We start from the raw sequence: 13935 nt of genomic DNA on the forward strand, positions 1-13935 counted from the left end.
GCGTCTAGGTTCTGACTTCCCCAAACGAGTTTCCGTTAGAAAACCTTTGAACAAGATTCCTTAATTAAAACATCCTAGGCATCATGAATCAAGATTCCTTAATTTGTCTTCCTCACTAGGATTAATGTTATGTTGTTTGACTATATTATTGCCGCCATGTATTATATAATGTGGGTAACATATCTTTGAAACATTGGAGAACCTATTACAAATTTAAAACATTTAAAAGGGAGTATGTGTTATATGGAAAATGATCAAAATCGATTTTTTTTTATTAGGAAAATTATCTGCGACTTTCAGATAAAAAAAAATTCAAGTACAATATCTAGCAAGGGACTCCGAATTTAAGAAAATTAAACATTGCTTTGGGATCGATATATAGCCGAATCTTGTGCCATGCAAAAGTGAATAAAGAATTTGGGTATGGGTAAAGAATTACCTAGCGCCTACTCTGCATTTGGAATTATCCAATCCCCAAGAATAGTAATATTGGAGTCTCTTCCTTTTGATCTTCATTTCGGTTTCCTTCTGCTTTCCTTTAATTTATAATAAATAATCTTCTTCGTGCGCCTTTGCATACATTAGTCTTGCTGCAATTAGTATCTGCCTCTAAAGGCTGTTAGCTTCATTCCCTGTGTATCCCTCGCCCACTGTTATTATAGGTTTGGTTTCACGTTAATTATATCTTATTATAGGTTCCTATATTCGAAGCTTCAAGTGCATTCTTGTCTTACGTCTTAGTGAGTTTCAAGTAGTTGATTAAATATATATATAGATATCAAAAGGAGATTGTGCGATGAAGAATCAGGAACCGAAGGATATATCATGCAAGAAAATAGCGTGGACAATTAAAAACTTCAGTAAATTGAAGACCAATACACCATACTATTCTGAGGTTTTCACTATAGGCGATCGTGCTTGGTAATTGAAATCTATCTTGTCTATTTTTCATCTCTCAAGTTCTTCAAAATCTCTTCTTTTATAAATGTAACAACTCCTCCCCCGCCCCCCCTCTCTCTGTTTTTTTTTTTTGTTTTTTGCCTCCACTTTTCAGTTTTCATATTTGTTTTTGGTTCCATCGATGAAATAGTATTTCTAAATTCAAACATTGCTTGTGGTGTATTGGGAGAATTGATATAGGAAAGTTGCTTTATACAGAGGAAGACAAGATGGGAAGTCTCTGGCTATATATTTGCGTGTGGCTGATGATCTGAGTTTGCCTCAAGGATGGTGTATATACGTAGAATACGCCATAACTGTGGTCCATCAAGTTTCCAGGGAAAATTCAATTAAAAGAGGACCAGGTATTGCTTCATGTTTTATTAACTGTTATTATAAAATGTCAAAACTGTCGACGGTTAGGTTGTATCATTTTTAAGGTCCTTTATTCGAACTTTAATGGGGTTTTTCTTCTCATATAATCTGAATAGTAAATAAATTATTATGATCGGACGTGATAAGTAAACTATATATTTGGACAAACATGGGACGGCTCAAAGTCGAATCCTAATACCCTCCGCTAGATTCACTTAATCTTGTTTGGTCCAAATTAAAATTAAGCATGCTTTATTTTTGTTTTCATTACATATAAGGAGAGATTGACTTATATTCACACCCCACTTCATTCTTACCACCTGAGCCAGCCATAGATGGCAAAGTGTGCTTTATTTATTAATTTATTTATATATTTTTAGTGTCAACGAAGCATGCTTTATCAAGTGAAGGCGTGAAGATATATTGGTTTTGTGGTCCTTTAAATTCACGTTTTGGTGATTTGATTGAATGCAGATGAAGGTATACCATCCAAGTTTGATGCAAAAGGATTGGGTTGGGGTTATTTATCTTTTATGCCTTTGAGTACACTTGAAGACCCATCTAGTGGGTACATTTCAAAGGATGAATGTACTGTTGAAGTTGAAATCTATTCTGTAAAATCTGAAGGCATTAATAAGCCTACAAGTCACCCTGCTTATCCTTCTTTATTCAAGCAAGTCAAAGAAACTCCAGCAGATCCAAAGGATGATGATGATGATTTTGTTGATTTCAAGGATTTGGGACGAATAGAGAAATCGTTCGTTCCACTGCTAGAGGAAGTTTGTTCGTCGCATCCTTTATTATTGGACTGTAAGAAGAACAAAAGCCGTAGGTTTACAGAGTGGGCATTTACTGCATTGGGTCGAGTTCTACAATTTCTCAAGAACAAGAAGTGGAAAGATATGAACGACGAGGCATGTGAGCAGCTTCAGTATTTGTGGGATGAAATTGAGATGAGTAGACTAGCTAGAGTTGAGTTGGCTCGAGCCTATAGTGAAATCTGCTTTAAATATGAGAGGATATGAGGAGAAGGCAAAGAAAGTGAAAAGGTTGAAGCAAGAGTTGTCTGTCTTAGAGATAGAAATGAACAAGACACAAGACAAGTTAGTGGACACAGAACAAAATGTTGAGAGGATAAGGAAGGAATTGATGAGTGTCGGAGAGAGCTTTGAAGAGAAGGATTTGGATGCAGACATTGGATATGGAAAACCTCCTAGTCCTATGTACAATGAATAATTTGGGGGGAAAGAAAAAAAGGATATTGATTCACAAGACTATTATATGTGTTTTTATTTATGTGAAATTCATTAGGTACACCCTTTTTATATCTGTGTGGGTCTCCCTGTAACTTAAAGTGTAAGCAAAAATATACGATATTCTTTTAAAACAATACATCAATATGCCGTCAACATTATATATCTCATATAAATTATGAAAATTATGATAATTTATTCTTTTTAACGGTTATAAACAGTTCGACAAAACCAATTCAATGCACAAAAACATGTATATCTATCTTGTTTATATATAGAGCAACAACAAAAAAAAGATTTAGAAGTGAGCTCATTTATGAAAGACTTGATTAATTAATCTATTTTGCATTCACAAAATATAAATGCATTTAATGTATTTAAAGAAAAATGAAAAGTTATAATAAATTTAAAAATGGCATTTGATCTGAGTTTCATATAAAATCCTATTTATATTTTCATCACTAATTTCTTCAAACCTATGAATATATAGAATTATATATTCAAGTTATGAAAATCCGTAATCCTATGATTGTTGGCTTAAGTGCAATTATAAGGGAAATGGCAGTGGAAACATTTTTATTTGCCTTTCAAATTAAAATAGTAGGTTCACGTAGAATCAATAATTTTTCTGCAATAACCGATTTTTTGGACAATCACATTGGGTGCATTATGGTTCCAAGAAACATATAGTCACATTCTAAAGCGGTGAAAAAAAAAAAAAAAAGGAGATGCATTATCACTTGCTTTTTTTCATTTGATAGAACTTATTTTTGCCTTTTTTTTTTCTTTTGTAAACTTCGTGCTTTATGCTTGGTAGAATCTCGGGTTATGCAAGTCAATGAACTACTTTGGCATTGGAATTTCTGATTCTAAAAAATAATGGCATCTTGGAATCCCTCCCCTGTCTGCAACAAGAAAGGCATGTATCCCTTTTCATGCTTCTTATGTTCCGTTTGTCTTCTCTTTTCCTTTATAATTCCTCTTCCTTCGGCTTTCTATTCATTTTTCTTTTGCCATATTCGTTGCTGGCTTTGACGTGTTAGTTTAAATCCTATTCATCTGATCGCTTGTGAATTACTTTCTCTTGTGATAAGTTTCCAATTAATTTGGTCTACTTTTAGGTTAAGTTAAGTGGCTTATGGTTTTTATTGTACATTTGACCCAACCCAATTGCGTTGTTGGTTTTTAGGCTTTGATTGTGTTTAGGTAAACATAAAGACGTAGCAGGTTGATTGTACTATGAAGAATCAGGAACCGAAGGATTTAACATGCAAGAAAGTAGCATGGACAATTTCAAACTTCAGCTCATTGAAGATCAATGCCCCTCACTATTCTGAGATTTTCGCCGTCGGTGACTGTGCTTGGTAATTAATTTTGCTCCCTTAATTTGGACCAGGAATTGTGCTTGGTAACTTAATTATATTATTTTATATCATTCCTTTTCTAGTTTCGTTCAAAAGCTCTTCTCCATTTTCAACTGTTTTGTGTTTGTTCTTTCTTTCTTTCTTTCTTTTTCCAGTCTTATAATTGTTTTTGGCTCATTCAATATCCTAAAATATTTTTTCAAGTGCACTGAACATCTTAAGATATTTTGTAGTTTAATTTTACTCTTGAACAATTAATTTTTTCCAAAAAGCAATTGTGCTTTTAAAGTAGTATTTCATCAGCAATTTTAATTTTGTCATCAACTCCTCAAAAGATCTGTTAAATAAATATATATCAAGCATTATCAAGTACTATTTTTTGAAAAATATTTCTTAGGGTGTTCAACATGCCTTAAGAAAAAAAATACTTCACTACAAAATAATACTGTAGGATACTAGATGAACCTAAAAAATTACTTCAAAATGTTGGACCACCACAAAATACTTTAGATACTGAACACATCTGCAAACTAATTTAAGATGCTGGATGCACATTAATTTTATATATAATATCAAATATGTGGTAAACATATTAATAATATGATTATCGTAGGAGGCTTCTTATATATAGAGGAAAAATAGATGGGAAGTCATTCGCCATATATTTGGAAGTAGCCGATGCTTCAAGTTTGCGTCAAGGGTGGAGTATACTTGCAGCCTTCAGCTTAACCGTCGTCAACCAAGTTTCCAGGACAAAATCTCTAACAAAAGGAGGTATTATTTCTTGCACATTCGTTAATTACGATTCCATTAAAAAATATTGTTTTTGATTCGGTAGTGTCATTTTTAACTTGAAGATGCTTTTTCTCAATTTGAAAAAGGGAAATTATATTTGGGTGATTCGATTTAATAATAATGCAGACGCAGATGTACCAGACAAGTTCTGTGCAGATAGTTATAGCTGGGGTTACAAAATTTTTATGCCCCTGAGTGAACTTGGAGACCCAACTAGTGGATATATTTTGAATGATAAGTGTATTGTTGAAGTTGAATTATTCTCGGTGACATTTGAAGGCATAGAGCCAACAAGTCGCCCAACACATCCTTCCTTATCTAAAGAACCCAAAGACGTTGAGTCAAAGGATGATGATGTTGTTGATTTCAAAGATTTGGGAAAAATAGAGAAAAAATTTGTTCCGTTGCTAGAGGAAGTTTGTTCGTGGCATCCTTCATTGATGGACTGTCAGAAGAACAAAAGTCGTAAGTTTACAGAGTGGGTATTTACTGCATTGGGTCGAGTTTTGCAATTTCTGAAGGGTAAGAAGTGGAAAGATATGAATGAGGAAGCATGTGAGAAGCTTCGACAAGTGTGGGAGGAGCTTGAGATGAGTAGATTAGACTTGAGTTGGCTGGAGCCTCTTGTTAAATCTGCTGTTAATATGAAAGGATATGATGAGAAGGCAGAGAAAGTGAAAAAGTTGAAGCAAAATTTGGTGGTTGTAGAGGCAGAATTGAAAACGATAAAGGAAAAACTAGCAAGTACAGAACAAAGGGTTGAGATGGCAAGAAAAGAATTGGTGAATGCAGAACAAGACTTTGAAGAGAAGGATTTAGATGCAAAAATTGGATATGGCAAACCGTAAGCCTATAAATAGAAATAATGTACCAGATTAAATGCATCCTATATGTAAGAATAGTACAGTGTTGTTATTTGATTTTTAATGTGAAATACCATAAAATTTTAATAATTAATTTTGCATTACAAATTTGTCTTGATTTTAAATATAAAGATTAAGAATTAAAGTAAAATAAAGTCAAGGCAAAATGATACATTTAATCCTTTAACTCTATATAAGGTTCCACCTTTAGTCCAGGGAAAACCATTTTACAGATATATATATAGTTTTCCTTGATTTTTAATACAGTGCTTTCTTTTCTTTTAATTAAACATTTTAATTTTACTCTATTAGCATCATTAACTTCTGTAAGTTTGCTCTATTAGTATTGTTAGCCCCCATGCAAAAGCTAATTATGCTAACAGAACAAAATTATAATGTTTAATTAGGAGAACAAAAATACACAGGTATCAAATAAAAAATTGGAAAAAAAAAACTATAAGTACATACAAAATGGTATTTCCTTTTAGTCTGTTAACTTTAAAAAATATATATTTTCAATCTGTTGATCCTAAAATTGTTGGTCTTAAATGATAATTTTTTGTATCAATCATGGTTGTTTTGAAAATTACACTTAATATATTAGTATTTGAAAATGTTTTAAATAGCATTTAAGATCTCAATATCATCATTTTATATTATCAATTTTAGAGTTAAAAGATTAAAAATATAATTTTTAAAGTTATACTACTACAGTAAATGGTAATAGATATCGGTTGAATTTAGCAATAGACGACGATTCATAACCGTTACTAATGAAAGTGTTATATATTTTCTTGGTCATGTAAGTGATAGTTATCAACCACTAGATATTATCTAGAATATGTAACATTCTTATTTTTATATCTAGTATTTAATTAAATTTATAAATAAATATATTTTAGTATTAAGTTAATAAAAATTTAGATATATGTAAATTATTATTATTTTAATAATGTTTTTGTGGGTGAGTGTGTGTGAATGTGTGTGTGGATGATATTCTAAAAAATTATACTATGGTATAGAAGTCTCACGTCGACTAATCATTAGAGTAAAAGAACTTGAGAAGCCTATATATAGGAGATAGTGGGTGGAGCTTGAAGTGAGTAAATAATTTCCGCACATATCTGAGATAGTCTCAGAAAAGTGCTAGTTTTGATTTTATTAACCGTTGGATCTTACTAAAATTTGGTCAACCTATTTGGGACATCCAAATCATTAATTTCAATGGTCGGATCATTATTTGGATCTCCGAGTTACAAGTTATTAGATAGGTTTTTAACTTATTTTTTTAGATTTAGCAAATAGAGTCCTAAATACTAAATTAGTATTTTTAAGTCTGTTCACTGTTAGATTGAGCTATAATTTGGAGGATAATAACATGATAGATAGGAAATTAAATCCAACGGTCAGATTAAGGGTTTAACTTCTGTAGTAAGAATAACCTGATTCGTATTAAATCTATTTGTCTAATTCCTTTAAAGATAGAACATAAGCTATAAATTTACGGTTTGTCTATTTACGTTATGAATTTGATGATTCTAATAATATAATCTAATAATTAAAGGATATTTAAGCAAGAAAAATTTAGGAATCTAGTCTAAATCATAGATATATGTTCTCATTTCAAACCTTAGAAAAAGGTCTTTTAGGCTAGAGTTCTGAGTAAAAATTAAAGCTTTTAGAAGAGGAGTTAGGGGCTAGAATTTTGTGAGTAGCCTACTCTAATACTATAGAGATAACATTTTAATTTTGTTTATAGATACAAACTCTATTGTGGCGTTTTCGAGGTTGGATTTTGGTTATATTTGACTGTTAGTATGAAGTTGGTGAATGATTTTATAACCAATTTTATATAAATATATTATGTTTTGTATGAACTATCTTGTAGGATGCTATATTGAAAAGGATTGAAATCGTTTACATTACTAGAAATTAATGATTATGACTATGAGATGTTACTCCAGATTCGGTTGATTATGCGTATAAATGTATCATTTGGAACCCTGTGTATCTAGTTTGGGTGGGGGAAGGAGATAATTGGAGTTATTGATATTCATATACTTGTCACGTGGTATTGCCTTCCATATGGAGCTCTATGGTTGGCCACTATTATTATCCCACTAGTTTTTCGAGGGACTGCGACACCTCACTAGTTTTTCGAGAGAGGACTCATGGTCCACCGAGTGCTTTGTGGTCTTTGGCCGGTCCACATTACTCGTGTGGTGAGCTTGTCAGAGTTACTAGTCAAATGGAAAGAATTCAGCCCATGGGTCCAGTCGACAGAAATAAGGAGGATATAAGGATGGATTTGGGTTCAGGAATTGCAGATGACATGGGATTTTTATTAGGTTCATATGTTTTAAATAAATGAAAAATATGTTGTCTTTTTGAAATTATCAACTGCATGATATTGATGGAAATAATTATGTTATATGGTTGTTGTGAGTTTTAAATGTTAAATTAATGTCTATCAACTGTTATTAACTCTACGTATTCTACCTGCCACTTCGCTAGCCCATGCTAGGATGTGCAATAGATAGAGATTTAGTTACTGAGACGTTGTCTCACTCCCATTATCTTACCATTTTCAGGGAACAATACGTTAACGGGACCTTTAGGAAAGACTCCTGAGGCTCAATAGCTAGAGCTGACAGTGCAGAGCTTTTGGATATTATTTTATGCAATCTTTTTGTATATTGCCACGTATTAGGACTGCATTCATTTGGGACTTATTTTACCTTCTCATATTTTTATGTCGTTTGACTTAATGAATGTATTATACCTTCTATCTTTGGTTTATTTTATCTGGACATTGGACTAGAGTGCTGGCAATGGGCCTGAGGCCCTTAGATTGCATGTGATTGAATTATTGTGGATTCACGATGTGATAATGCTAATTTTCGCAAGTTTAGTTGTTGCTAGTATTGACTAATATAGTCAAATCTGAATTGCTATTATAATTTATCATTCAGAGGTGTATTGTTTTATAACCATGTTAGATATGATTACAAATATAGGTTTTTTTTTTTTCTAACCATGATAGCCTTAATTGAGGTCAAATGCTTTTCTATCATGGTTAGCCCCTTAGTGATGTGATTGCTTCTTAATAACAATGATAGGGTATGTTTACTAGTTTTATTTATTTCTATCATGGTTAGTTCTAGTTAATAAGTGGCGATGTTACAGAATACTTGTCAGTTCTACATCACAAAGGATCATATATTTAATTTGGTAAGGCCATGTGACATACAAGGATATCATTACATGATGGTTTGCTTCAAGCAAAACATGCCATGTTATATACTTCCTTCTATTAACATGCTATCTTTTGATACACATGCCATGAAAAGGGAGCAACAAAATACATCTTTGCATAACTCAACAATGCATATAGCCAAGGCATAATATGTAAGGAGTATAGCATATTAACAATTAATTAGCTTTACCACAACATAGCATAGCAATACATAACAAACACATAATAAACAAATAACGCAAGTTAACGCTAAATTGTAAGTTTTATGCTCCATCTTGTTGAATTTGACTTCTTGTTCTTTTGCTCCTCCTCTTGAGTCTCCTCTTGCTCTTGCTTCAAGCCTATCAATCATGCACAAAGGGTATTCCTTATTACAATCCCATTCAACTCAAAATGCTACCCCAATCCCTTAACCCTTTTCTTTAAATTAATTTTTAAGGTCATTATTTCATCCTTATTTTGTTAACTCTCTTAGGTTTTTCTTACACAATTTTGCATGTAGAATTCATATATTAACTTAGTTTTATCAAAATACAACCCCTCCCTATAGAACTCCTTCTGGCTGAAAGGTAGGTTTAAGGGATCCTAAATTCTATTTTTAATTTCAATGCTTGCAAATACTTTTTTTGAGTTTTTTTTTACACATTTTCATCATCTAAGCACAATGGAAACATCAATTCCGTTTGAATCAAACTCTAATCTCCTCCTTCAAGCTTGGCCAAGGTAATGTATAGGGGTATAGGGAGTTGGATTTCTTTCAACAATCATGCATAAATAATAAGTCTCTACTCTTTTCTAACTCTTAATTCTTGTTCCAATTCCAGACCAATCATCCCTTATATTTCTGAAATTTTGGCAGCATTTCCTATCACATCCGACTAATTTTAACCTCGAAATATCAATAATAAATTAGATAGAGGGCCAAGTGGTGAAGTAGATTCAGAGCCAAAACAACTTTTAGATTGAGATTCGATCCCTAATTGGACTGGCATTTTTGAACTTATTAGTCCAAGAAGGACAAAATAGGAAAGTTGGGTAAACATTCTAGAAAATTTCCAAAAAATTATTAAAAAATAAAATAGAGTGTTTAAAACTATATTTGAGGCCCTTGAGATAAAAATAGCATGAGAATAATTTATTACAAAATTTCTTGTGAACTAAGATTTTTCTAGTTAAACAATGAGAAATTAGTCCAAGTTAATTATTTAAAACATGTAGAGGCCACAATAATTTTAGAAAAAATATAAAAAAAATTATTTGAAGGTTTATTTAAGATTATAAAATTATTTCCAACCTCTAGAAGTAAAAGAATTAATTTTAAAATAATTATTACTGAAATTTTGTTGGTAAGACCCAATTTCGGAGAAAATTCACTACAAGTAGTTAGATATTGAAATAAATTTTAGAAAAATTCATGGGATCTTTGTACGTTAAAAGAAGATGTTTGATGGGCAGAAATGAATTTTTGGAGGTCTAGAACTATTATTGAAAATTAGATAGGAATTGTAACTGATACAACGAAACCAGATGGAGGAATGTTATGGGATTTGAGAGGTTACATTCCTTCCCTCTTTTTTCAGCCATTTAGACATCAGATTAGGATAGAAAGGCCTGGAAAACTCGTGACCCATTTAGCCTAAATGATTAAGGAATAAAATATTAAATTTGATCACATGATTAGCAAAATACTTGAGTACTTAGGGGCATTTGGCATACTTAAACTTTCTGTAGCATATAAAGAGGGATACATAGACATTTAATAGACACTTGCAGCAAGGGGAGGCCAAAATTGAGCTCTAAAAATACCCCCTTCCAAGCCTTCAATTTTGGTTAGTTTGACTACTAAAAGAGGGACGTTTTGCTGCTGAAAAACTGATTAAAGGTAGGAAGATCACACTGAAAATAACAAAGAATTATCAAGCAAGGACCACGGGGTAATCAAGGTATGTAAGAGCTTCCAATTGGCTATGTTTTTTAGCTTGTTTCAAGTAGAGTTTGTAATGCAAAACATGAAGAGAAAAGGGGAAGGAAAGAGATCAGAAAGAGCAGAGAAAGGGAAATAGAGAATAGAGAAGAGGAAACAAATTGAGAGAAAGTAATAACTGTAATATCATTCAATAATCAAGTCTGTGGTCTAATAAGAAACCTAAAGTTACTTATACTAAAATAATAATAACAACAACTAATCCTAATAATAAAATAATAAAATACTAAGAAATCTAAATGAATCCTAAAAATCTAAATAATCTAAATATCCTAGATAATTCAAATATTCTAGAAATATAATAAAATCATAATCATTTCTTTTCATATCCCATCAGTTCTCCCCTGCTTGAAGAACTCAGTTCCTGACGAGTTAAAATTGATGCACAAATCTTGGGAGGGAAGGGAGCGGTAAAGAGCTCGGCACATTACTTCGATCTAGGAATCCCTTCCAATGAGTAAGGTACTAGAAAAGAAACCATTGGCAATAGTGAGTAACTGGATCTTGGGTAATATCTAGAAAACCTTTCCAACGTACAAGATATTGTTGGAGTGATTTGTTCAATGATGAGATAATCTTAGGAGGTGCTGCTTTCAAACGAGATGGCACTACAGAATAATGAAACTGAATCTTGCTAGCTACAATATGAGAAGAAACTACTTGCACTTGTGCCAATTGAATAACCTGATCAGTGTTTGAAGAAATTTTACTGTTAACTATAATAAAATCAGGGGTCTCACTCAATTGAATCACAGACATGTTCAATGGTGCCTGTTGAGTACTATGAATGGCCACTATATGAGCTGTGGGTACTACTTCACTTAGCTTTACAATATCTTCTTCCGTGTTTAATGAAGGAGCGCTTTAATCTCTATTGGTTTGGTTATTTTGAAAGTGTCTTCCACTTGAGTCTCTGAATTACTAATGAATTTTATAAGCTTATCAATTCCCTTATTAACTCATTTTTCAAATTTATTGATTGCATAGTCACATGATTGCTTCCAGTAGTCAAGTTTAGCTTCAAGTTGTTCTATTGGTACCTTGCAATCAAGTTGTCATTGGATGATATGCTCATAGTGGGAATGATATGTAAGCTCAACATAGTATTGAGCAACATAATAATCACAATGAACATAGTCGTACTGCACCTAGTTGGAATACCGATAGTGTTGAGTAGTGTATGTAATACAATCATGATCAATAGCTTCATATGGTTGTCGTGTGCATAATGACACTTCTTATAAGGGTATTCTCTATAACTCATACTTAGACCTAAGTAACATGACAATTTTTTTTCTCTTCCACTTTCTCTTCTTTCTTTCTTTTCTCTCTCTTTTTTTGCTAAAATTGTACAAAACTAAATATAACAAATAAATATTGATAAAGAAATTAGAAAAGAAAAACACCCTAACCTTTTAATGGCTTTAGTAGCATCTAGATATTGCCAAAAACTTCGGGTGAAAATTTCAATTTTTACCAAACTCGGGTCCCGAAGTGAACTTTTCCCAAAAGTTTGGGTCAAAAGTGAAATTTTTTCAAAAATCAAATAGACGCTGCAGCATGCAACAACGTGTGGGATCTGGACGTTGGAGAATAGGACGCACATGGCAGCGCGTGAGACAAGCTCTAGTCACCAAACTTGTGGATAGAAGGAAGACGTGGCGGGTATGGAAGTTTGGGTTGAGGTGTGTTTGGTAGTTCAAAAAAAAATTTTAAGCACGTAGTAAGCACGTAACCAAGCTCTAATGTCAAATTGATATAAAACAGAGAAAGCAAAGGGGAAGGAAAGATAACAAGGAGAGCAGAGAAAGGGAAATAGAGAACAAAGAAGAGGAAAAAAGCTGAGAAAAAGCAATAGCTGCAATATCGTTCAATAATCAAGTTTGCTATCTAATAAGAAACTTAAAGTTACTTATACTAAAATAATAAAAGTGAAAATAATAACAACAACTAATCCTAATAATAAAATAGTAAAATACTGAGAAATCTAAATAAATCCTAAAAATCTAAATAATCTAAATATCCTAAATAATTCAAATATTCTATAAATATAATAAAATCATAATTATTTCTTTTCATATCCCATTAGTTTGATGGCAAAAATCTTGATGACTTTGCTGTCCAAAGTTTAAAAATTATAAGAAATGATTAGGAAAGGATAGAAACTATGATTAAAAGCTTCAGTTAGCTTGTTTGGTTGTTGTTTTAATTGATTTTGGAAGAAACTCTAAATCTCCTAGCTTGTGGAACCATCTGACCAAGTTAAGTTTAGAAGATTAGGAATTGTTTTAGATTAATCTGATGGTTCCAGTGAGTTTAGAATGTGATTTTGTGTAGGAAAACACTAAAAGGAAATGTTTGAAAGCATTGAAATCAAAAATGAAATTTTTGAACCCTAATATGCATACCTCTTGGCCAAGAGCATTTGGATAAAGAGATTTTGATTTTGATAAAACCAAGTTGATATTTGAATTTGATATGAAAAATTGTGCAAGAATAAACCTAGAGACTTGTGAAAACAAAGGTGAAATATTGATGTCAAAAATCAAAGAGAAAGGGGGCTATGGAATTATCTTGATAATTAACGGATTTTTATGTGGTATTATTGGTAATGTGGAATATGTTTATGCATGAATTGATAGGCATTGTTCAAATCTACAAAGAGGAGAAAGATGAAGGAACTAAAATTGAAAACTTAGATCATTAAAGAGGTAGCAATGAACTTGAAATTTGAATGATAACTTGCTTTGCTTGTTTTGCTACATATTGCTTGATTTTTTTTATGCCATGATGTGGTAGGGTAAGATCCGTGATGGTATGTTAACTCCATGCATAATGTGCCTTGGCTATATCCAATGTTGAGTGGTATGATGTTATGTTTAATTGCTCCCTTTTCATAGCATAAGAACATGTTAGTATGCATAACATTTTACTAGTGACATATGGTAATTTTGCATTGCAGGTTTAGCATGATTATTGTGATTCTTTATTACTGGGGTTTTTATAAAATCTCACTCTTTTTATGTCTAAATAACCAACCATTTAGGGGCTAGACCAGCTAAGGAGAAGGGTAAAGGGATCATATTGGGATGAAGAGTTCTATGCT

The 13935-nt window shown here is 32.2% G+C and overlaps 2 protein-coding genes across 2 annotated transcripts; both read left to right on the forward strand.

Annotated features, from left to right (window-relative positions):
* The first annotated feature begins 743 nt into the window (after positions 1-743).
* On the forward strand, positions 744-2667 carry LOC114759698 (MATH domain and coiled-coil domain-containing protein At3g58200-like). The gene is made up of 3 exons (XM_028948921.1): positions 744-921; positions 1141-1304; positions 1789-2667. Exons 1-3 carry the CDS (start codon positions 797-799, stop codon positions 2337-2339), a joined length of 840 nt encoding a protein of 279 aa, XP_028804754.1. The 5' UTR covers positions 744-796; the 3' UTR covers positions 2340-2667.
* A 1139-nt stretch (positions 2668-3806) lies between these two features.
* On the forward strand, positions 3807-5574 carry LOC114759710 (protein RESTRICTED TEV MOVEMENT 3-like). Its single transcript, XM_028948932.1, has 3 exons — positions 3807-3931; positions 4545-4705; positions 4853-5574. The coding sequence occupies exons 1-3, from the start codon at positions 3807-3809 to the stop codon at positions 5572-5574; spliced, it is 1008 nt and encodes a 335-aa protein (XP_028804765.1).
* The last annotated feature ends 8361 nt before the right edge of the window (positions 5575-13935 follow it).

Source organism: Neltuma alba, unplaced genomic scaffold, assembly GCF_004799145.2.
Source record: "Neltuma alba isolate B1F8T4 unplaced genomic scaffold, ASM479914v2 tig00010885_pilon, whole genome shotgun sequence".
In the NCBI taxonomy this organism is placed as follows: Eukaryota; Viridiplantae; Streptophyta; class Magnoliopsida; order Fabales; family Fabaceae; genus Neltuma; species Neltuma alba.